The 18,235-nt window shown below is 48.3% G+C and overlaps 1 protein-coding gene across 4 annotated transcripts in view; it reads right to left on the reverse strand.

Moving 5' to 3' along the window:
• Positions 1 to 18,235, reverse strand: part of UBR2 (ubiquitin protein ligase E3 component n-recognin 2) — a 278,406-nt gene that overhangs the window by 33,425 nt on the left and 226,746 nt on the right. For all 4 annotated transcript variants that reach the window (XM_063918297.1, XM_063918298.1, XM_063918296.1 and 1 more), the window contains exons 33-38: positions 14,232 to 14,332; positions 14,061 to 14,124; positions 13,544 to 13,692; positions 13,416 to 13,471; positions 13,050 to 13,146; positions 11,842 to 11,909 (exon numbers count right to left, since the gene is read on the reverse strand). In XM_063918297.1, the coding sequence (XP_063774367.1) occupies positions 11,842 to 11,909; positions 13,050 to 13,146; positions 13,416 to 13,471; positions 13,544 to 13,692; positions 14,061 to 14,124; positions 14,232 to 14,332 (535 nt within the window). The remainder of the gene's footprint in view (positions 1 to 11,841; positions 11,910 to 13,049; positions 13,147 to 13,415; positions 13,472 to 13,543; positions 13,693 to 14,060; positions 14,125 to 14,231; positions 14,333 to 18,235) is intronic.

Consider the following 18,235-nt stretch of genomic DNA (forward strand, 5'->3'; position numbering starts at 1 on the left):
TATTCTCATTACCCTGGGTATGAGAGGCAGAGAAGGGAACACATACACCGACTGGTACACCCACGGTGTTACCAGAGCGTCCACAGCTATCGCCTGAGGGTCCCTTGACCTGACGCAATATCTTTTTAGCTTTTTGTTGAGGCGGGACGCCATCATGTCCACCTGTGGCCTTTCCCAATGGTGTACAATCATTTGGAAGGCTTCTGGATGAAATCCCCACTCTCCTGGGTGGAGGTCGTGTCTGCTGAGAAAGTCTGCTTCCCAGTTATCCACTCCGGGAATGAACACTGCTGACAGTGCTAACACATGATTTTCCGCCCATCGGAGAATCCTTGTGGCTTCTGCCATCGCCATCCTGCTTCTTGTGCCGCCCTGTCGGTTTACATGAGCGACCGCCGTGATGTTGTCTGACTGGATCAGCACCGGCCGTGTTGAAGCAGGGTCTAGCCTGACTTAGGGCATTGTAAATGGCCCTTAGTTCCAGAATATTTTTGTGTAGGGAAGTCTCCTGACTTGTCCATAGTCCTTGGAAGTTTCTTCCCTGTGTGACTGTCCCCCAGCCTCGAAGGCTGGCATCCGTGGTCACCAGGACCCAGTCCTGTATGCCGAATCTGCGGCCCTCTAGAAGATGAGCACTCTGCAGCCACCACAACAGCGACACCCTGGCCCTTAGAGACAGGGTTATCCGCCGATGCATCTGAAGATGCGACCCGGATCACTTGTCCAACAGATCCCACTGGAAGATCCTTGCATGGGACCTGGCGAATGGAATTTCTTCGTAAGAAGCTACCATCTTTCCCAGGGCTCGCGTGGATTGATGCACCGACACCTGTATTTGTATTAGGAGGTCTCTGTCTAGAGACGACAACTCCTTGGACTTCTCCTCCGGGAGAAACCCTTTTTTTTTTTTTTTTTTTCTTGTTCTGTGTCCAGAACCATACCCAGGAACAGTAGACGCGTCATAGTAACCAGCTGCGACTTTGGAATATTCAGAATCCAGCCGTGCTGTTGTAGCACTTCCCGAGATAGTGCTACTCCGACGAACAACTGCTCCCTGGACCTCGCCTTTATAAGGAGATCGTCCAAGTACGGGATAATTATTTCGGCCATTACCTTGGTAAATACCCTCGGTGCCGGGGACAGACCAACGGCAACGTCTGGAATTGGTAATGACAATCCTGGTAAGCAGGGTAAATAGGGACATGCAGGTAAGCATCCTTGATGTCCAGTGATACCATGAAATTCTCCAGGCTTGCAATAATCGCCCTGAGCGATTCCATTTTGAACTTGAACCTTCGTATATAAGTGTTCAAGGATTTCAATTTTAGAATGGGTCTCACCGAACCGTCTGGTTTCGGTACCACAAACATTTTGGAATAGTAACCCCGGCCTTGTTGAAGGAGGGGTACCTTGATTTCACCTGCTGGAAGTACAGCTTGTGAATTGCCGCCAGTACTACCTCCCTTTCTCCGAGGGCAGCAGGCAAGGCTGATGTGAGGTAACGGCGAGGGGGAGTCGCCTCGAACTCCAGCTTGTATCCCTGTGATACTACTTGCAGAACCTAGGGATCCACCTGTGGGCAAGCCCACTGGTCCCTGAAGTTCCCGAGACGCGCCCCCACCGCACCTGTCTCCACCTGTGGAGCCCCAGCGTCATGCGGTGGACTCAGAGGAAGCGGGGGAAGATTTTTGATCCTGGGAACTGGCTGTCTGGTGCAGCTTTTTCCTTCTTCCCTTGTCTCTGTGCAGAAAGGAAGCGCCTTTTACCCGCTTGCTTTTCTGAAGCCGAAAGGACTGTACCTGAAAATACGGTGCTTTCTTAGGCCGTGAGGAAACCTGAGGTAAATTTTTTTCTTCCCAGCTGTTGCTGTGGATACGAGGTCCCAGAGACCATCCCCAAACAATTCCTCACCCTTATAAGGCAGAATCTCCATGTGCCTTTTAAAGTCAGCATCACCTGTCCACTGCCGGGTCTCTAATACCCTCCTGGCAGAATGGACATTGCTTTAATTCTGGATGCCAGCCGGCAAATATCCCTCTGTGCATCCCTCATATATAAGACAAAATTTTTAAAATGCTCTATGTTAGCAAAATATTATCCCTGTCTAGGGTATTTATCTGACAGGGTATCAGACCACGCTGCAGCAGCACTATTCATGCTGAGGCAATTGCAGGTCTCAGTATAGTACCTGAGTGTGTATATACAGACTTCAGGATAACCTCCTGCTTTTTATCAGCAGGCTCCTTCAAAGTGGCCGTATCCTAAGACGGCAGTGCCACCTTTTTTGACAAACGTGTGAGCGCCTTATCCACCCCTAGGGGATATCTCCCAACGTGTCCTATCCTCTGGCGGGAAAGGGTACACCAGCAGTAACTTTTTAGAAATTACCAGTTTCTTATCGGGGGAACCCACGCTTCTTTACACACTTCATTCACTCATCTGATGGGGGAACAAAACACTGGCTGCTTTTTCTCCCCAAACATAAAACCCCTTTTATGTGGTACTTGGGTTAATGTCAGAAATGTGTAACACATTTTTCATTGCCGAGATCATGCAACGGATGTTACTAGTGGATTGTGTATATGTCTCAACCTCGTCGACACTGGAGTCAGACTCCGTGTCGACATCTGTGTCTGCCATCTGAGGTAACGGGCGTTTTTTGAGCCCCTGATGGCCTTTGAGATGCCTGGGCAGGCGCGGGCTGAGAAGCCGGCTGTCCCACAGCTGTTACGTCATCCAGCCTCTTATGTAAGGAGTTGACATTGTCGGTTAATACCTTCCACCTATCCATCCACTCTGGTGTCGGCCCCACAGGGGGCGACATCCCATTTATCGGCCTCTGCTCCGCCTCCACGTAACCTTCCTCATCCAACATGTCGACACAGCCGTACCGACACACCGCACACACACAGGGAATGCTCTGACTGAGGACAGGACCCCACAAAGTCCTTTGGGGATACAGAGAGAGAGTATGCCAGCACACACCAGAGCGCTATATAATGCAGGGATTAACACTATAACGGAGTGATTTTTCCCCCAATAGCTGCTTGTATACACATAATTGCGCCTAAATTTGGTGCCCCCCCTCTCTTTTTAACCCCTTGAGCCTGAAAACTACAGGGGAGAGTGCTGAGGGAGATAGCCCCGCCCCTTTTTCGGCGGACTTTTCTCCCGCTTTTTTCATGGATTCTGGCAGGGGTAATTTATCACATATATAGCCCTGGGACTATATATTGTGATGATTTGCCAGCCAAGGTGTTTATAATGCCCTCAGGGCGCCCCCCCCCCCCCCCAGCGCCATGCACCCATCAGTGACCGGAGTGTGAGGTGTGCATGAGGAGCAATGGCGCACAGCTGCAGTGCTGTGCGCTACCTTGATGAAGACAGAAGTCTTCTGCCGACGATTTTCCGGAACACTTCTTGCTTCTGGCTCTGTAAGGGGGCCGGCGGCGCGGCTCCGGGACCGAACATCGAGGTCGGGTCCTGTGGTCGATCCCTCTGGAGCTAATGGTGTCCAGTAGCCTAAGAAGCCCAAGCTACCAGCAGTTAGGTAGGTTCGCTTCTTCTCCCCTTAGTCCCTCGCTGCAGTGAGTCTGTTGCCAGCAGATCTCACTGTAAAATAAAAAACCTAAAATATACTTTCTTTCTAGGAGCTCAGGAGAGCCCCTAGTGTGCATCCAGCTCAGCCGGGCATAAGATTCTAACTGAGGTCTGGAGGAGGGTCATAGTGGGAGGAGCCAGTGCACACCAGGTAGTCCTAAAGCTTTCTTTAGTTGTGCCCAGTCTCCTGCGGAGCCGCTATTCCCCATGGTCCTTACGGAGTCCCAGCATCCACTTAGGACGTCAGAGAAAATAAGAATTTACTCACCGGTAATTCTATTTCTCGTAGTCCGTAGTGGATGCTGGGAACTCCGTAAGGACCATGGGGAATAGCGGGCTACGAAGGAGGCTGGGCACTCTAGAAAGATCTTAGACTACCTGGTGTGCACTGGCTCCTCCCACTATGACCCTCCTCCAAGCCTCAGTTAGGACACCGTGCCCGGACGAGCGTACACAATAAGGAAGGATTTTGAATCCCGGGTAAGACTCATACCAGCCACACCAATCACACCGTATAACTCGTGATATGAAACCCAGTTAACAGTATGAAACAACCGAGCCACTCAACAGATGGCTCAACAATAACCCGATTTAGTTAACAATAACTACGTACAAGTATTGCAGATACACCGCACTTGGGACGGGCGCCCAGCATCCACTACGGACTACGAGAAATAGAATTACCGGTGAGTAAATTCTTATTTTCTCTGACGTCCTAGTGGATGCTGGGAACTCCGTAAGGACCATGGGGATTATACCAAAGCTCCCAAACGGGCGGGAGAGTGCGGATGACTCTGCAACACCGAATGAGAGAACTCCAGGTCCTCCTCAGCCAGGGTATCAAATTTATAGAATTTTGCAAACGTGTTTGCCCCTGACCAAGTAGCAGCTCGGCAAAGCTGTAAAGCCGAGACCCCTCGGGCAGCCGCCCAAGATGAGCCCACCTTCCTCGTGGAATGGGCATTGACAGATTTTGGCTGTGGCAGGCCTGCCACAGAATGTGCAAGCTGAATTGTACTACAAATCCAACGAGCAATAGTCTGCTTAGAAGCAGGAGCACCCAGCTTGTTGGGTGCATATAGGATAAACAGCGAGTCAGATTTTCTGACTCCAGCCGTCCTGGAAACATATATTTTCAGGGCCCTGACCACGTCTAACAACTTGGAGTCCTCCAAGTCCCTAGTAGCCGCAGGCACCACAATAGGCTGGTTCAGGTGAAACGCTGACACCACCTTAGGGAGAAACTGGGGACGAGTCCTCAATTCTGCCCTATCCATATGGAAAATCAGATAAGGGCTTTTACAGGACAAAGCCGCCAATTTTGATACTCGCCTGGCCGAAGCCAAGGCCAATAACATGACCACCTTCCACGTGAGATATTTCAGATCCACGGTTTTTAGTGGTACAAACCAATGTGATTTTAAGAAACTCAACACCACGTTGAGATCCCAAGGTGCCACAGGGGGCACAAACGGGGGCTGAATATGCAGCACTCCCTTTACAAAAGTCTGAACTTCAGGTACTGAAGCTAGTTCTTTTTGAAAAAAAATCGACAGAGCCGAGATCTGTACCTTAATGGAGCCCAGTTTTAGGCCCATATTCACTCCTGCTTGCAGGAAATGCAGAAATCGACCTAGTTGAAATTCCTCTGTTGGGGCCTTTTCGGCCTCACACCATGCAACATACTTCCGCCATATGCGGTGATAATGATTTGCTGTAACCTCTTTCCTAGCTTTAATAAGCGTAGGAATGACTTCCTCCGGAATTCCCTTTTCCTTCAGGATCCGGCGTTCAACCGCCATGCCGTCAAACGCAGCCGTGGTAAGTTTTGGAACAGACAGGGCCCCTGCTGCCGCAGGTCCTGTCTGAGCGGCAGAGGCCATGGGTCCTCTGATATAATTTTTGAAGTTCTGGGTACCAAGCTCTTCTTGGCCAATCCGGAACCACGAGTATCGTTCTTACTCCTCGCCTTCTTATTATTATTCTCAATACCTTTGGTATGAGGGGCAGAGGAGGGAACACATAAAACGACTGGTACACCCACGGTGTTACCAGAGCGTCCACAACTATCGCCTGAGGGTCCCTTGACCTGGCGCAATATCTTTTATAGCTTTTTGTTGAGGCGGGACGCCATCATGTCCACCTGTGGCCTTTCCCAAAGGTGTACAATCCTTTGGAAGACTTCTGGATGAAGTCCCCACTCTCCCGGGTGGAGGTCGTGTCTGCTGAGAAGATCAGCTTCCCAGTTGTCCACTCCGGGAATGAACACTGTTGACAGTGCTAACACATGATTTTCCGTCCATCGGAGAATCCCTGTGGCTTTTGCCATCGCCATCCTGCTTCTTGTGTCGCCCTGTCGGTTTACATGGGCGACCGCCGTGATGTTGTCTGATTGGATCAGTACCGGCTGGTTTTGAAGCAGAGGCCTTGCCTGTGTAGAGAAGTCACCTGACTTGACCAAAGTCCTTGGAATTTTCTTCCCTGTGTGACTGCCCCCAGCCTCAAAGGCTGGCCTCCATGGTCACTAGGACCTAGTCCAGTATGTCGAACCTGCGGCCCTCCTTAAGATGGGCACTCTGCAGCCACCATTTTAGAGATACCCTGGTCCTTGGAGACAGGGTTATCAGCCGATGCATTTGAAGATGCGATCCGGACCACTTGTCCAACAGGTCCCACTGAAAAGTTCTTGCATGGAACCTGCCGAATGGGATTGCTTCGTAGGAAGCTACCCTTTTTCCCAGGATTCGCGTGCAATGATGCACCGATACCTGTTTTGGCTTCAGGAGGTCTCTGACTAGAGATGACAGCTCCTTGGCTTTCTCCTCCCGGAGAAACACTTATTTCTGGTCTGTGTCCAGAACCATCCCCAGGAACAGTAGACGTGTCATAGGAACCAGCTGTGACTTTGGACTGTTTTAGAATCCAACTCTGCTGTTGTAGCACTTTCCAAAATAGTGCTACCCCGACTAGCAACTGCTCTTTGGACCTCGCCCTTATAAGGAGATTGTCCAAGTACGGGATAATTAAAAACTCCCTTTTTTCGAAGGAGTATCATCATTTCGGCCATTACCCCGGTAAACAGCCTCGGTGCCTTGTACAGTCCTGTCTGGACTTGGTAATGGTAATCCTGTACCACAAATCTGAGGTACTTCTGGCGAGGATGGTAAATGGGGACATGCAGGTAAGCATCCTTGATGTCCTGGGATACCATGTAATCCCCCTCGTCCAGGCTTGCAATAACCGCCCTGAGCGATTCCATCTTGAACTTGAATTTATTTTTTTTATGTATGTGTTCAAGGATTTTAATATAAATGGGTCACACCGAACCATGCGGTTTCGGTACCCCCACCCGTGTAGAATAGTAACCCCGTCCTTGTTAAAGTAGGGGCACTTGAGTATTACCTGTTGGGAATACTGCTTATTAATTGCCTTTAGTACAGCCTCCCTGCCTGAGGGAGTTGTCGGCAAGCCATAATCTAGGAAACGGCTGGGGGGAGATATCTCGAATTCCAGCTTGTATCCCTGACATACTTCTTGAAAGAAACAGGGATCCACCTGTGAGCGAGCCCACTTATCGCTGAAATTTTTTTTAGACGGCCCCCCACCGTACCTGGCTACACCTGTGGAGCCCCCGCGTCATGCTGTGGGCTCAGAGGAAGCGAGAGAAGAATTTTGAATCTGGGAGCAGGCTGACTGGTGCAGCTTTTTCCCTCTTCCCTTGTCTCTGTACAGAAGGGAAACACCTTTGACCCGCTTGCTTTTCTGAAGCCGAAAGGACTGTACCTGATACAGTGCTTTCTTAGTCTGTGAGGAAACCTGAGGTAAAAATATTTCTTCCCAGCTGTGGCTGTGGATACGAGGTCCCAGAGACCATCCCCAAATAATTCCTCACCCTTATAAGGCAGAATCTTTTTAAAGTCAGCATCACCTGTCCCGTGACAGGTCTCTAATACCCTCCTGACAGAATGGACATTACATTCATTTTGGATGCCAGCCGGCAAAATATCCCTCTGTGCATCCCTCATATATAAGACGACGTCTTTAATATGTTCTCATGTTTGACAGGGTCACCGACCACGCTGCAGCAGCACGATCTGCAGGTCTCCGTCTAGTACCTGAGTGTGTAAATACAGACTTCAGGATATCCTCCTGTCTTTTATCAACAGGTACCTTCAAAGTGGCCGTTCCTAAAACGGCAGTGCCACCTTTTTTGATAACTGTGTGAGCGCCTTATCCACCCTAGGGTATATCTCCCAGCGTAACTTATCCTCCTGGCGGGAAAGGGTACGCCATCAGTAACTTTTTAGAAATTACCAGTTTCTAAACGGGGGAACCCACGCTTTTCACACACTTCATTTATTCATCTGATGGGGGAACAAAACACTGCCTGTTTTTTCTCCCCAAACCTAAAAACCCATTTTTAGAGGTGCTTGGGTTAATGTCAGAAATGTGTAACACATTTTTTATTGCCGGGATCAAGTCACGGATGTTCCTAGTGGATTGTGTATATGTCTCAACCTTGTCGACACTGGAGTCAGACTCCGTGTCGACATCTGTGTCTGCCATCTGAGAGAGCGGGCGTTTTTGAGCCCCTGATGGCCTTTGAGACGCCTGGGCAGGCGCGGGCTGAGAAGCCGGCTGTCCCACAGCTGTTACGTCATCCACCCTTTTATGTAAGGAGTTGACACTGTCGGTTAATACCTTTCACCTATCCATCCACTCTGGTGTCGGCCCCACAGGGGGCTACATCACATATATCGGCCTCTGCTCCGTCACCATATAAGCCTCCTCATTCAACATGTCGACACAGCCGTACCGACACACCGCAGACACACAGGGAATGCTCTAAACGAGGACAGGACCCACAAAAGCCCTTTGGGGGGACAGAGTGAGAGTATGCCAGCACACACCAGAGCGCTATATAATGCAGGGACTAACTGAGTTATGTCCCCTATAGCTGCTTTTTTTTTATATATGTATACTGCGCCTAAATTAAATGCCCCCCCCTCTCTTTTTTAACCCTTTTCTGTGTTGTAAACTGCAGGGGAGAGCTAGGGAGCTTCCCTCCATCGGAGCTGTGAGGGAAAATGGCGCCAGTGTGCTTGAGGGAGATAGCTCCGCCCCTTTTCCGCGGCCTATTCTCCCGCTTTTTTATGGAATCTGGCAGGGGTATTTACCTCATATATAGCCCCTGGGGCTATATATTGAGGTATTTTTGCCAGCCAAGGTGTTTTTATTGCTGCCTCAGGGCGCCCCCCCCCCCAGCGCCCTGCACCCTCAGTGACCGGAGTGTGAAGTGTGAGAGGAGCAATGGCGCACAGCTGCAGTGCTGTGCGCTACCTTGGTGAAGACTGAGTCTTCATGCCGCCGATTTTCCGGACCATCTTCTTGCTTCTGGCTCTGTAAGGGGGACGGCGGCGCGGCTCCGGGACCGAACACCAAGGACTGGGCCTGCGGTCGATCCCTCTGGAGCTAATGGTGTCCAGTAGCCTAAGAAGCCCAATCCGGCTGCAAGCAGGCGAGTTCGCTTCTTCTCCCCTTAGTCCCTCGCTGCAGTGAGCCTGTTGCCAGCAGGTCTCACTGAAAATAAAAAAACCTAAGTCTATTTCTTTCTAAGAGCTCAGGAGAGCCCCTAGTGTGCATCCAACCTCGGCCGGGCACGAAATCTAACTGAGGCTTGGAGGAGGGTCATAGTGGGAGGATCCAGTGCACAACAGGTAGTCTAAGATCTTTCTAGAGTGCCCAGCCTCCTTCGGAGCCCGCTATTCCCCATGGTCCTTACGGAGTTCCCAGCATCCACTAGGACGTCAGAGAAAGTAAGTAAGTGAGCGGCGGCAGTGAGAGCTGCCTACCGCTCAGTACCTGCACCACCTGCGGAGGCCATGACGGGACTTCTCTGTAAGCGCCGTCCTGCGTCCTTGTGCAGCCAGTGGCTGCAATCAGCTGCGCTGATTTAGGTCAATGGCGGGGCCCTTTGTATGAGCACCGGCAGACCATCTGCTGACTAATGCAGCACCAATGATCCTTAACCCGAACTTCTCTGATAAGTTGGGAAGGGATCAGGTAGAAAAAAAACTAAATATATATAATCTTGCTTGAAGAATCGAAGGACATTCAGTCCACAGTACCTTCCGACTAGAGGCACAGAAAAATACTGAAGGCTCTATGGGAATATGGAGGGGATGGCCAGTTACTAATTTAAATATTTAAATATGTGCCATTCCGGCTACGCCCGGTCCATATCCCCAAGAGTACTCCAGTGACCCCTAGTGGATGAAAAAGAAATATAGTGCTATGGATTGTTTGAGGTAGGGGGGCCCCAAATCGGTATTTCGCTTAGGGCCCCATGAGGTCTAAATCCGCCTCTGGGTACCAGCGGGCCCGTTTGTCCACCGCATGCTGGTACTTGTGGTTCACCAAGTACCAGCTTGCGGGGGAGGCTTGCTGGGACTTTTAGTACTGCTACAAAAAACAATATTCTCATTTTTTCACAAGGCTATCAGCCCCCCATCCGCTGCCCTTGGATGGGGGGGGGGGACAGCCTCGGGCTTCACCCCTGGCCCTTGGGTGGCTGGAGGGGGGGGGGGACCCCTTGATTTAAGGGGTCCCCAAGGGTACGCCGGCCAGGGGTGACTAGTTAGTGATTTAATGCCAGGGCCGCAGGGACCAAGATAAAAGTGTCCCCCGGCTGTGGCATTATCTCTCTGACTAGTGGAGCCCGGTGCTGGTTCAAAAAATACGGGGGACCCCTACGTTTTTTGTCCCCCGTATTTTTTGCACCAGGACCGGACGCAGAGCCCGGTGCTGGTTGTTTAAATATGGGGGAACCCCCCAGTCATTTCCCCCCCCATATTTTTACAACCAGGACCGGCTCAAAGAGCCAGAGGCTGGTTTTGCTTAGGAGGGGGGACCCCACGCATTTTTTTTAATAGAATTTTAACACTTTCCCACCCCTTCCCACTGATAAACATGCACGGATCTCATGGATCCGTGCATGACTAACAGAACACGGTAAAAAAAAGCAGGTCTATTTGAAAACTGCTTTTTTTTACGAATTGTATTTTTTCACGGCAGTGTTTGGCTATTGCCGGCAGTGTTTGTGAAATAGAATTTTTAGTAAATTACCGAGTTGTATGAAATAACAGGCGTATTTGACCGATGGTGTATTCATTCGTATTTTTCTCCTTTGACTTCCAAAAAAATCCGAATGCCCTCATCACTGCCGAGATTTTAGTTTAGTAAATTCCCGAGATGACACTTTGAAGAAAAAACACCAAATCGGTCAAAATCGGGAGCTTAGTAAATATACCCCTTGGTGTCTATATAATTACAGACTTAAGGGTGAATTCAAGAAGAGTCGGATCCATTCCGACATGCATTTGTCGGAATGGATCCGACATGCCCTATTCAATGAGAGGCCAAATCCGACTGTCGGATTTGGCCGTGCCCTGTCCCTGCTGCTGCTGTCAGCAGCTCCCCGTGTGTGATTTCACAGGCAGCTTCTGGAAGGACCCGTGGAGGGAGCCGCTGGAGGGAGCCGTGCCCGCAGGTAAGCACTCTCTCTCCCCCGTCTCCTCACCTCAATCTGACTTTTTTAAAAGTCGGATTGAGGTTGTTGGAAATGGGGCCATGTTGGATTTGGCCCCGTTTCCGACAGAAGCACGCGGATCAGGGGCTATTCCGCCGATCCACGTGTTTTCCGACAAGTCGGGAATTCCCGACTTGTCGGAAAAAATCAGCCCCTACTGAATAGGTCGGAACCTCTTCCGACCTAAATCAGTCGGAAGCTGCCGTCTTTCAGACAAGACGGCAGCTTCCGACTCTTATTGACTACACCCCTTATTCTCTAAAATTGCATTTAGCTGCAAAATTTGCATTGATACTCAAGAGTCCGCTTTTATCTGCCTAATGTAGCTTAAACAAAGTAAGCAAGTTTGTTGTGATCATTGTGTATACATTTTGCACCTGAATGACATTTCAATACATGGTCCTTAAGTAATAATCCTATAGTTCATGCAATCTAAGCTATGGAAGTTTTCACAGGGCCACAAGAAAACCTCAAAAACTTCATTAGGCATGTAACTTCTATGGGTTATGAAAGGTAAGAGGATGTTATAAGTCCACATTACTTTAGAGAAGGATAATAACAGCAACTGATCTGGAGGAATCATTTCTACTGAAGCCATACGTTAATACATTTAAATAGCCCAATGCTGAACATACTGTACGTAAAGTGCTCACCATTAAATGGAATACGTCAATGTCAAGTATGCTTGGAGAATCTTCTGTGTCTTCTTGAGACACGAGTGCTGTATTAAAACACATGAAGACACAAATAAGCAATGTACATCATCTTTCCATTTGATAATACCAGTTACTAAAGATCTAATATATTCAGTGAGATAATAATAGATATAGAAGTAATACACATGAACTCACTTGCAACAACTCTTAATAAAAAGTTATGATAAATGCTGAATGCGACCAGAAATAAGTTAATATGTTGCAAAAGAGAAACAAAAACTATTTCTGATTATAAAGAATAGCATTCAGTATGTGTGCTACAAATAAAGTTTATTTTATAGAACTGAAAGAAACAACAATTTTTATTTTATTTTATATAAGAGAACTTATTATGATGGGAGCTGCTATAATATCCGTGCACAGCTATAGCCATTAAGTGAATAAATACAAAGGAAAAGTGCCATCACCAATACTGTAATGTAAAAAAAAAACCAAAACAAATAAAACAGGTTAAAGAGCAGCTGCCACATTTGGGATAATTGCCTACTGTGCACTGTGGAGAAAGATTCTTCGTTTTCCCATGCTTCCCCTACTTGGTATAGAAAAATATCACCTATTAGAAGCAAACATGGAGACAGGTGATGCCTCCTGTCAGCTTCTTTGTACCATGAATACACATAACACTGTAATGCAAGCAGCAGCAACCAGGAGAAGGCATACGGTAGAGAGAGGGCTGACAAAGTCTTTGGCTGGATGCAGAGTTGAACATCGATTCAGTTTTGTAGACATAACTTACGCATTACACACTGCACATGATCCGGTTGGTGAAAGAGCATACCAATACAGATGACTGTTAAGAAACAGAGTATGGATAGGGGCAGCGTGGTCACATAGATGTGTACAACTCAACAAATCTGCATTTACTTCTGTGCACACAATGTAATAATGTCTGACCAGTGTTCTACTCTGCATCTTCCCCTTTGCATTCGTCTAAAGCAAGTGCTTTTTTCTCCTGAGCGGAAGACACAGAAAAACTATTTTTTTTCTGCACTTGTGCAGTGCCTTAGGCAAAATGAGAACAACTAAATAACCGCAATGTTACATTATTTTGACTTAAAAAGAACCTGTATCACCTTCCAAAAAACTTTTATCCTGTTCTTAGAAAGTTATGTGGTAGTGCTGCTACCATATGTAAAGAAACTTACCTTGAAAAAGGCGAGAGAAGTGTTTCTGCACCACCGTCAAAGGACACACCGTCCAGTGCGCTGCAGCAAACCTGGTCAGTGATTTCAAGCAATCATCCTAAAATAGTAAATAAGCTAATATAATTGAAACCTATTATAAGAGATACTGGGGAGGGGGAATAATGAAGACCCAGAAGTAGGGGTGGAACATTGCACCGCTGGGTCCTAGAGCAAAGACAAGTGTAGGGCTCTTTAGCAAAAACAACGGTAGGGTCCGGCAATGTTGCTTCAGCTGTCCTGGACCTTTAAGCTTTAGCCCCGAATGAGGCTTTACTCCTTAGTTTTCTTTTAGGCTACACAATTCATCCATTCTTCAGCTGTTCTTACCTGTCGACATGGGAGATTTCCAAATAAGGGTCTTTCTTCATCTGTTAATATTCGTTCTGAAGACAACAGAAACCACAATTAAACTCTGCCTAGACGAAACACCTGTAACTTAACGAGTACACACTTACCAATAGTCTGTATGGTGTAAGCACAGCTGCCCCAGCACATGATAGGGACTCGGGAATCCTGCTCGTTGGGATGGACGTTAAGTCCGACTTTGTAGGTCGCTGTCCCAAACGTTGTCAGCATCTCTTTAATGCTGTCTGAGTATGGATTTCTAAAAAAACGGATGATTGACCAAACACTAAGGTTAGTTCAATCAGTGAATGCTGAAACTCTCCACAATATAGATCATTCTTGGGAACATCATCATCAGGTTAAGTTTGCAGAATGATCCCATCAATCATCAGCTGCAGACCTGGCCAACCTGTGGTTCTCAAGCTGTCGAGAAGCTACAAGTCCCAGCATGCCAGGCCACAGTTTTACTATTAGGGAATGCTTAAAATGTGGAAGGGCATGTTGGGATGTCTAGTTTCAAAACAGCCGGGGAGGCCTGACCTACTGAATGCTAACTTGACGGATTCAAGCTTTTGCCACTTCCTATTTTATGACGTAATAGGATACATTTACTTTTTAGATACGTACTTTGGCTGGAAAGTAGGCCGGAAGCCTTCAGGAAGATCTACTTGCTTGGGAGAGTCGGATTCATCTGTAACAATGATTTGGCTTCATTATTTAAAAAACACCAAAAAAAGAACACCAAAAAAAGTGATAGCAGTGTGACACACACACACACACTAACCACTTTATACTCACCAGTGCTCATCTTCTCTGCTTCCAGCTCTTTCAGTACTCTGATTTGCTGGCCAGTAACACTGATCCATTCTGCCAAGTCTGGTTGATGTGAGAAGTCCAACCTGTGAGATGTAAGCATAGATCACTGAGAGCTTATCTACTTTTGGAAAATCACTTCTATTTAGCCAGCACCTAACTAAATTAAGTCATTTGGTGCACGCTTCCTATAAGATGTTCTGTACATGGCAGCTGACTGAGGGGCAGATTTATTAAGCTCAGTGAAGTGATAAAGTGGAAGGTGATAAAGTACCAGCCAATCAGATCCTAACTGTCATGTTACAGTCTGGGTTTGAAAACATGACAGTTAGGAGCTGATTGGCTGGTACTTTAGCACCTTCCAATTTATCACTTCACCGAGCTTAATAAATCTGCCTCTGTGTGAGAACTGGAGCTAATCCAAACTGTTTACACACACAATGAACACACCTGTCCAAACGGAGTACAAAGAAAGCAAGCTATTTTATCAGGTTACATAAACTGTAGTTAAAAGCATCTTGTTAAATGACATCACTCAGAATAATCTACATGTCCCTAACGTGATAAAGAGCATGGAGTTATAATACAAGAATAAGTGAGATATGATCACAGAGCTATGGAGCACAGAAGAATAAAATAAGAATTTACTCACCGGTAATTCTATTTCTCGTAGTCCGTAGTGGATGCTGGGTACTCCGTAAGGACCATGGGGAATAGACGGGCTCCGCAGGAGACTGGGCACTCTAAAGAAAGATTAGGTACTATATCTGGTGTGCACTGGCTCCTCCCTCTATGCCCCTCCTCCAGACCTCAGTTAAGGAAACTGTGCCCAGAAGAGCTGACAATACTAGGAAAGGATTTGGAATCCAGGGTAAGACTCATACCAGCCACACCAATCACACCGTACAACTTGTGATAACTATACCCAGTTAACAGTATGAAACAACAAATGAGCCTCAGTAACAGATGGCTCAAACAAAAACCCTTTAGTTAAGCAATAACTATATACATGTATTGCAGAGAGTCCGCACTTGGGACGGGCTCCCAGCATCCACTACGGACTACGAGAAATAGAATTACCGGTGAGTAAATTCTTATTTTCTCTGACGTCCTAGTGGATGCTGGGTACTCCGGAAGGACCATGGGGATTATACCAAAGCTCCCAAACGGGCGGGAGAGTGCGGATGACTCTGCAGCACCGAATGAGCAAACTCAAGGTCCTCCTCAGCCAGGGTATCAAACTTGTAAAATTTAGCAAAAGTGTTTGAAACCGACCAAGTAGCAGCTCGGCAAAGTTGTAAAGCCGAGACCCCTCGGACAGCCGCCCAAGAAGAGCCCACCTTCCTCGTGGAATGGGCTTTTACAGATTTAGGATGCGGCAGTCCAGCCGTAGAATGCGCAAGTTGAATCGTGCTACAGATCCAGCGAGCAATAGTCTGCTTTGAAGCAGGAGCACCCAGCTTGTTGGGTGCATGCAGGATAAATAGCGAGTCAGTTTTCCTGACTCTAGCCGTCCTGGAAACATAGATTTTCAGGGCCCTGACTACGTCCAGCAACTTGGAATCCTCCAAGTTCCGAGTAGCCGCAGGCACCACAATAGGTTGGTTCAAATGAAACGCTGATACCACCTTAGGAAGAAATTGGGGACGAGTCCTCAATTCCGCCCTATCCATATGGAAGATCAGATAAGGGCTTTTACATGACAAAGCCGCCAATTCTGACACACGCCTGGCCGAAGCCAAGGCCAACAGCATGACCACTTTCCACGTGAGATATTTTAGCTCCACGGTTTTAAGTGGCTCAAACCAATGCGACTTTAGGAAATCCAACACCACGTTGAGATCCCAAGGTGCCACTGGAGGCACAAAAGGGGGCTGAATATGCAGCACTCCTTTAACAAATGTCTGGACTTCAGGCAGTGAAGCCAGTTCTTTTTGAAATAAAATAGACAGAGCCGAAATCTGGACCTTAATGGAACCCAATTTTAGGCCCATAGTCACCCCTGACTGTAGGAAGTGCAGAAATCGACCCAGCTGAAATTCCTCCGTTGGGACCTTCCTGGCCTCACACCAAGCAACATATTTTCGCCATATGCGGTGATAATGTTTTGCGGTCACATCCTTCCTAGCTTTAATCAGCGTAGGAATGACTTCCTCCGGAATGCCCTTTTCCTTTAGGATCCGGTGTTCAACCGCCATGCCGTCAAACGCAGCCGCGGTAAGTCTTGGAACAGACAGGGCCCCTGCTGCAGTAGGTCCTGTCTGAGCGGCAGAGGCCATGGGACCTCTGAGATCATTTCTTGCAGTTCTGGGTACCAAGCTCTTCTTGGCCAATCCGGAACAATGAGTATTGTTCTTACTCCTCTCTTTCTTATTATCCTCAGTACCTTGGGTATGAGAGGAAGAGGAGGGAACACATACACCGACTGGTACACCCACGGTGTCACTAGAGCGTCCACAGCTATCGCCTGAGGGTCCCTTGACCTGGCGCAATATCTTTTTAGCTTTTTGTTGAGGCGGGACGCCATCATGTCCACCTGTGGCCGTTCCCAACGGTTAACAATCAGCTGGAAGACTTCTGGATGAAGTCCCCACTCTCCCGGGTGGAGGTCGTGCCTGCTGAGGAAGTCGGCTTCCCAGTTGTCCACTCCCGGAATGAACACTGCTGACAGTGCTATCACGTGATTCTCCGCCCATCGAAGAATCCTTGTGGCTTCTGCCATTGCCACCCTGCTTCTTGTGCCGCCCTGGCGGTTTACATGGGCGACCGCTGTGATTTTGTCTGACTGAATCAGAACCGGTTGGTTTTGAAGCAGGGGTTCTGCTTGACTCAGGGCATTGTAAATGGCCCTTAGTTCCAGAATATTTATGTGTAGGGAAGTCTCCTGACTCGACCATTGTCCTTGGAAGTTTCTTCCCTGGGTGACTGCCCCCCAACCTCGGAGGCTTGCATCCGTGGTCACCAGGACCCAGTCCTGTATGCCGAATCTGCGGCCTTCGAGAAGGTGCGCACTCTGCAGCCACCACAGCAGAGACACCCTGGCCCTCGGGGACAGGGCGATCAATCGATGCATCTGAAGATGCGATCCGGACCACTTGTCTAACAGATCCCACTAAAAGATCCTCGCATGGAACCTGCCAAAGGGAATTGCTTCGTAAGAAGCTACCATCTTTCCCAGGACTCGCGTGCAGTGATGCACCGACACCCGCTTTGGTTTCAGGAGGTCCCTGACCAGAGATGATAATTCCTGGGCCTTCTCCTCCGGGAGAAACAATTTCTTCTGTTCTGTGTCCAGAATCATGCCCAAGAACAGCAGACGCGTCGCAGGAATCAGCTGTGACTTTGGGATATTTAGAATCCAGCCGTGCTGAAGTAGCACGTCCTGAGATAGTGCTACGCTGACTACTAACTGCTCCTTGGACCTCGCCTTTATAAGGAGATCGTCCAAGTACGGGATAATTATAACTCCCTTCCGTCGAAGGAGTATCATCATTTCGGCCTTTACCTTGGTAAACACCCGCGGTGCCGTGGACAGACGGGTGGTAATGGCAGTCCTGTACCACAAACCTGAGGTACTCCTGGTGAGGTGGGTAAATGGGGACATGCAGGTATGCATCCTTGATGTCCAGCGACACCATAAAATCCCCCTCTTCCAGGCTTGCAATAGCCGCCTTGCAATAGCCGCCTTGAGCGATTCCATCTTGAACTTCCTTATATAAGTGTTCAAAGCTTTCAAATTGAGAATGGGTCTCACCGAACCGTCTGGTTTCGGTACCACAAACATTGTGGAATAGTAACCCCGTCCCTGTTGAAGGAGGGGTACCTTGATTATCACCTGCTGATGGTACAGCTTGTGAATAGCCGCCAGTACTACCTCCCTTTCTCTGGGAGTAGCTGGCAAGGCTGATTTGAGGTAACGTCGAGGGGGATTCGCCTCGAACTCCAGCTTGTATCCCTGAGATACCACTTGCAGAACCCAGGGATCCACC

This window comes from Pseudophryne corroboree, chromosome 4 (assembly GCF_028390025.1).
Source record: "Pseudophryne corroboree isolate aPseCor3 chromosome 4, aPseCor3.hap2, whole genome shotgun sequence".
In the NCBI taxonomy this organism is placed as follows: domain Eukaryota; kingdom Metazoa; phylum Chordata; class Amphibia; order Anura; family Myobatrachidae; genus Pseudophryne; species Pseudophryne corroboree.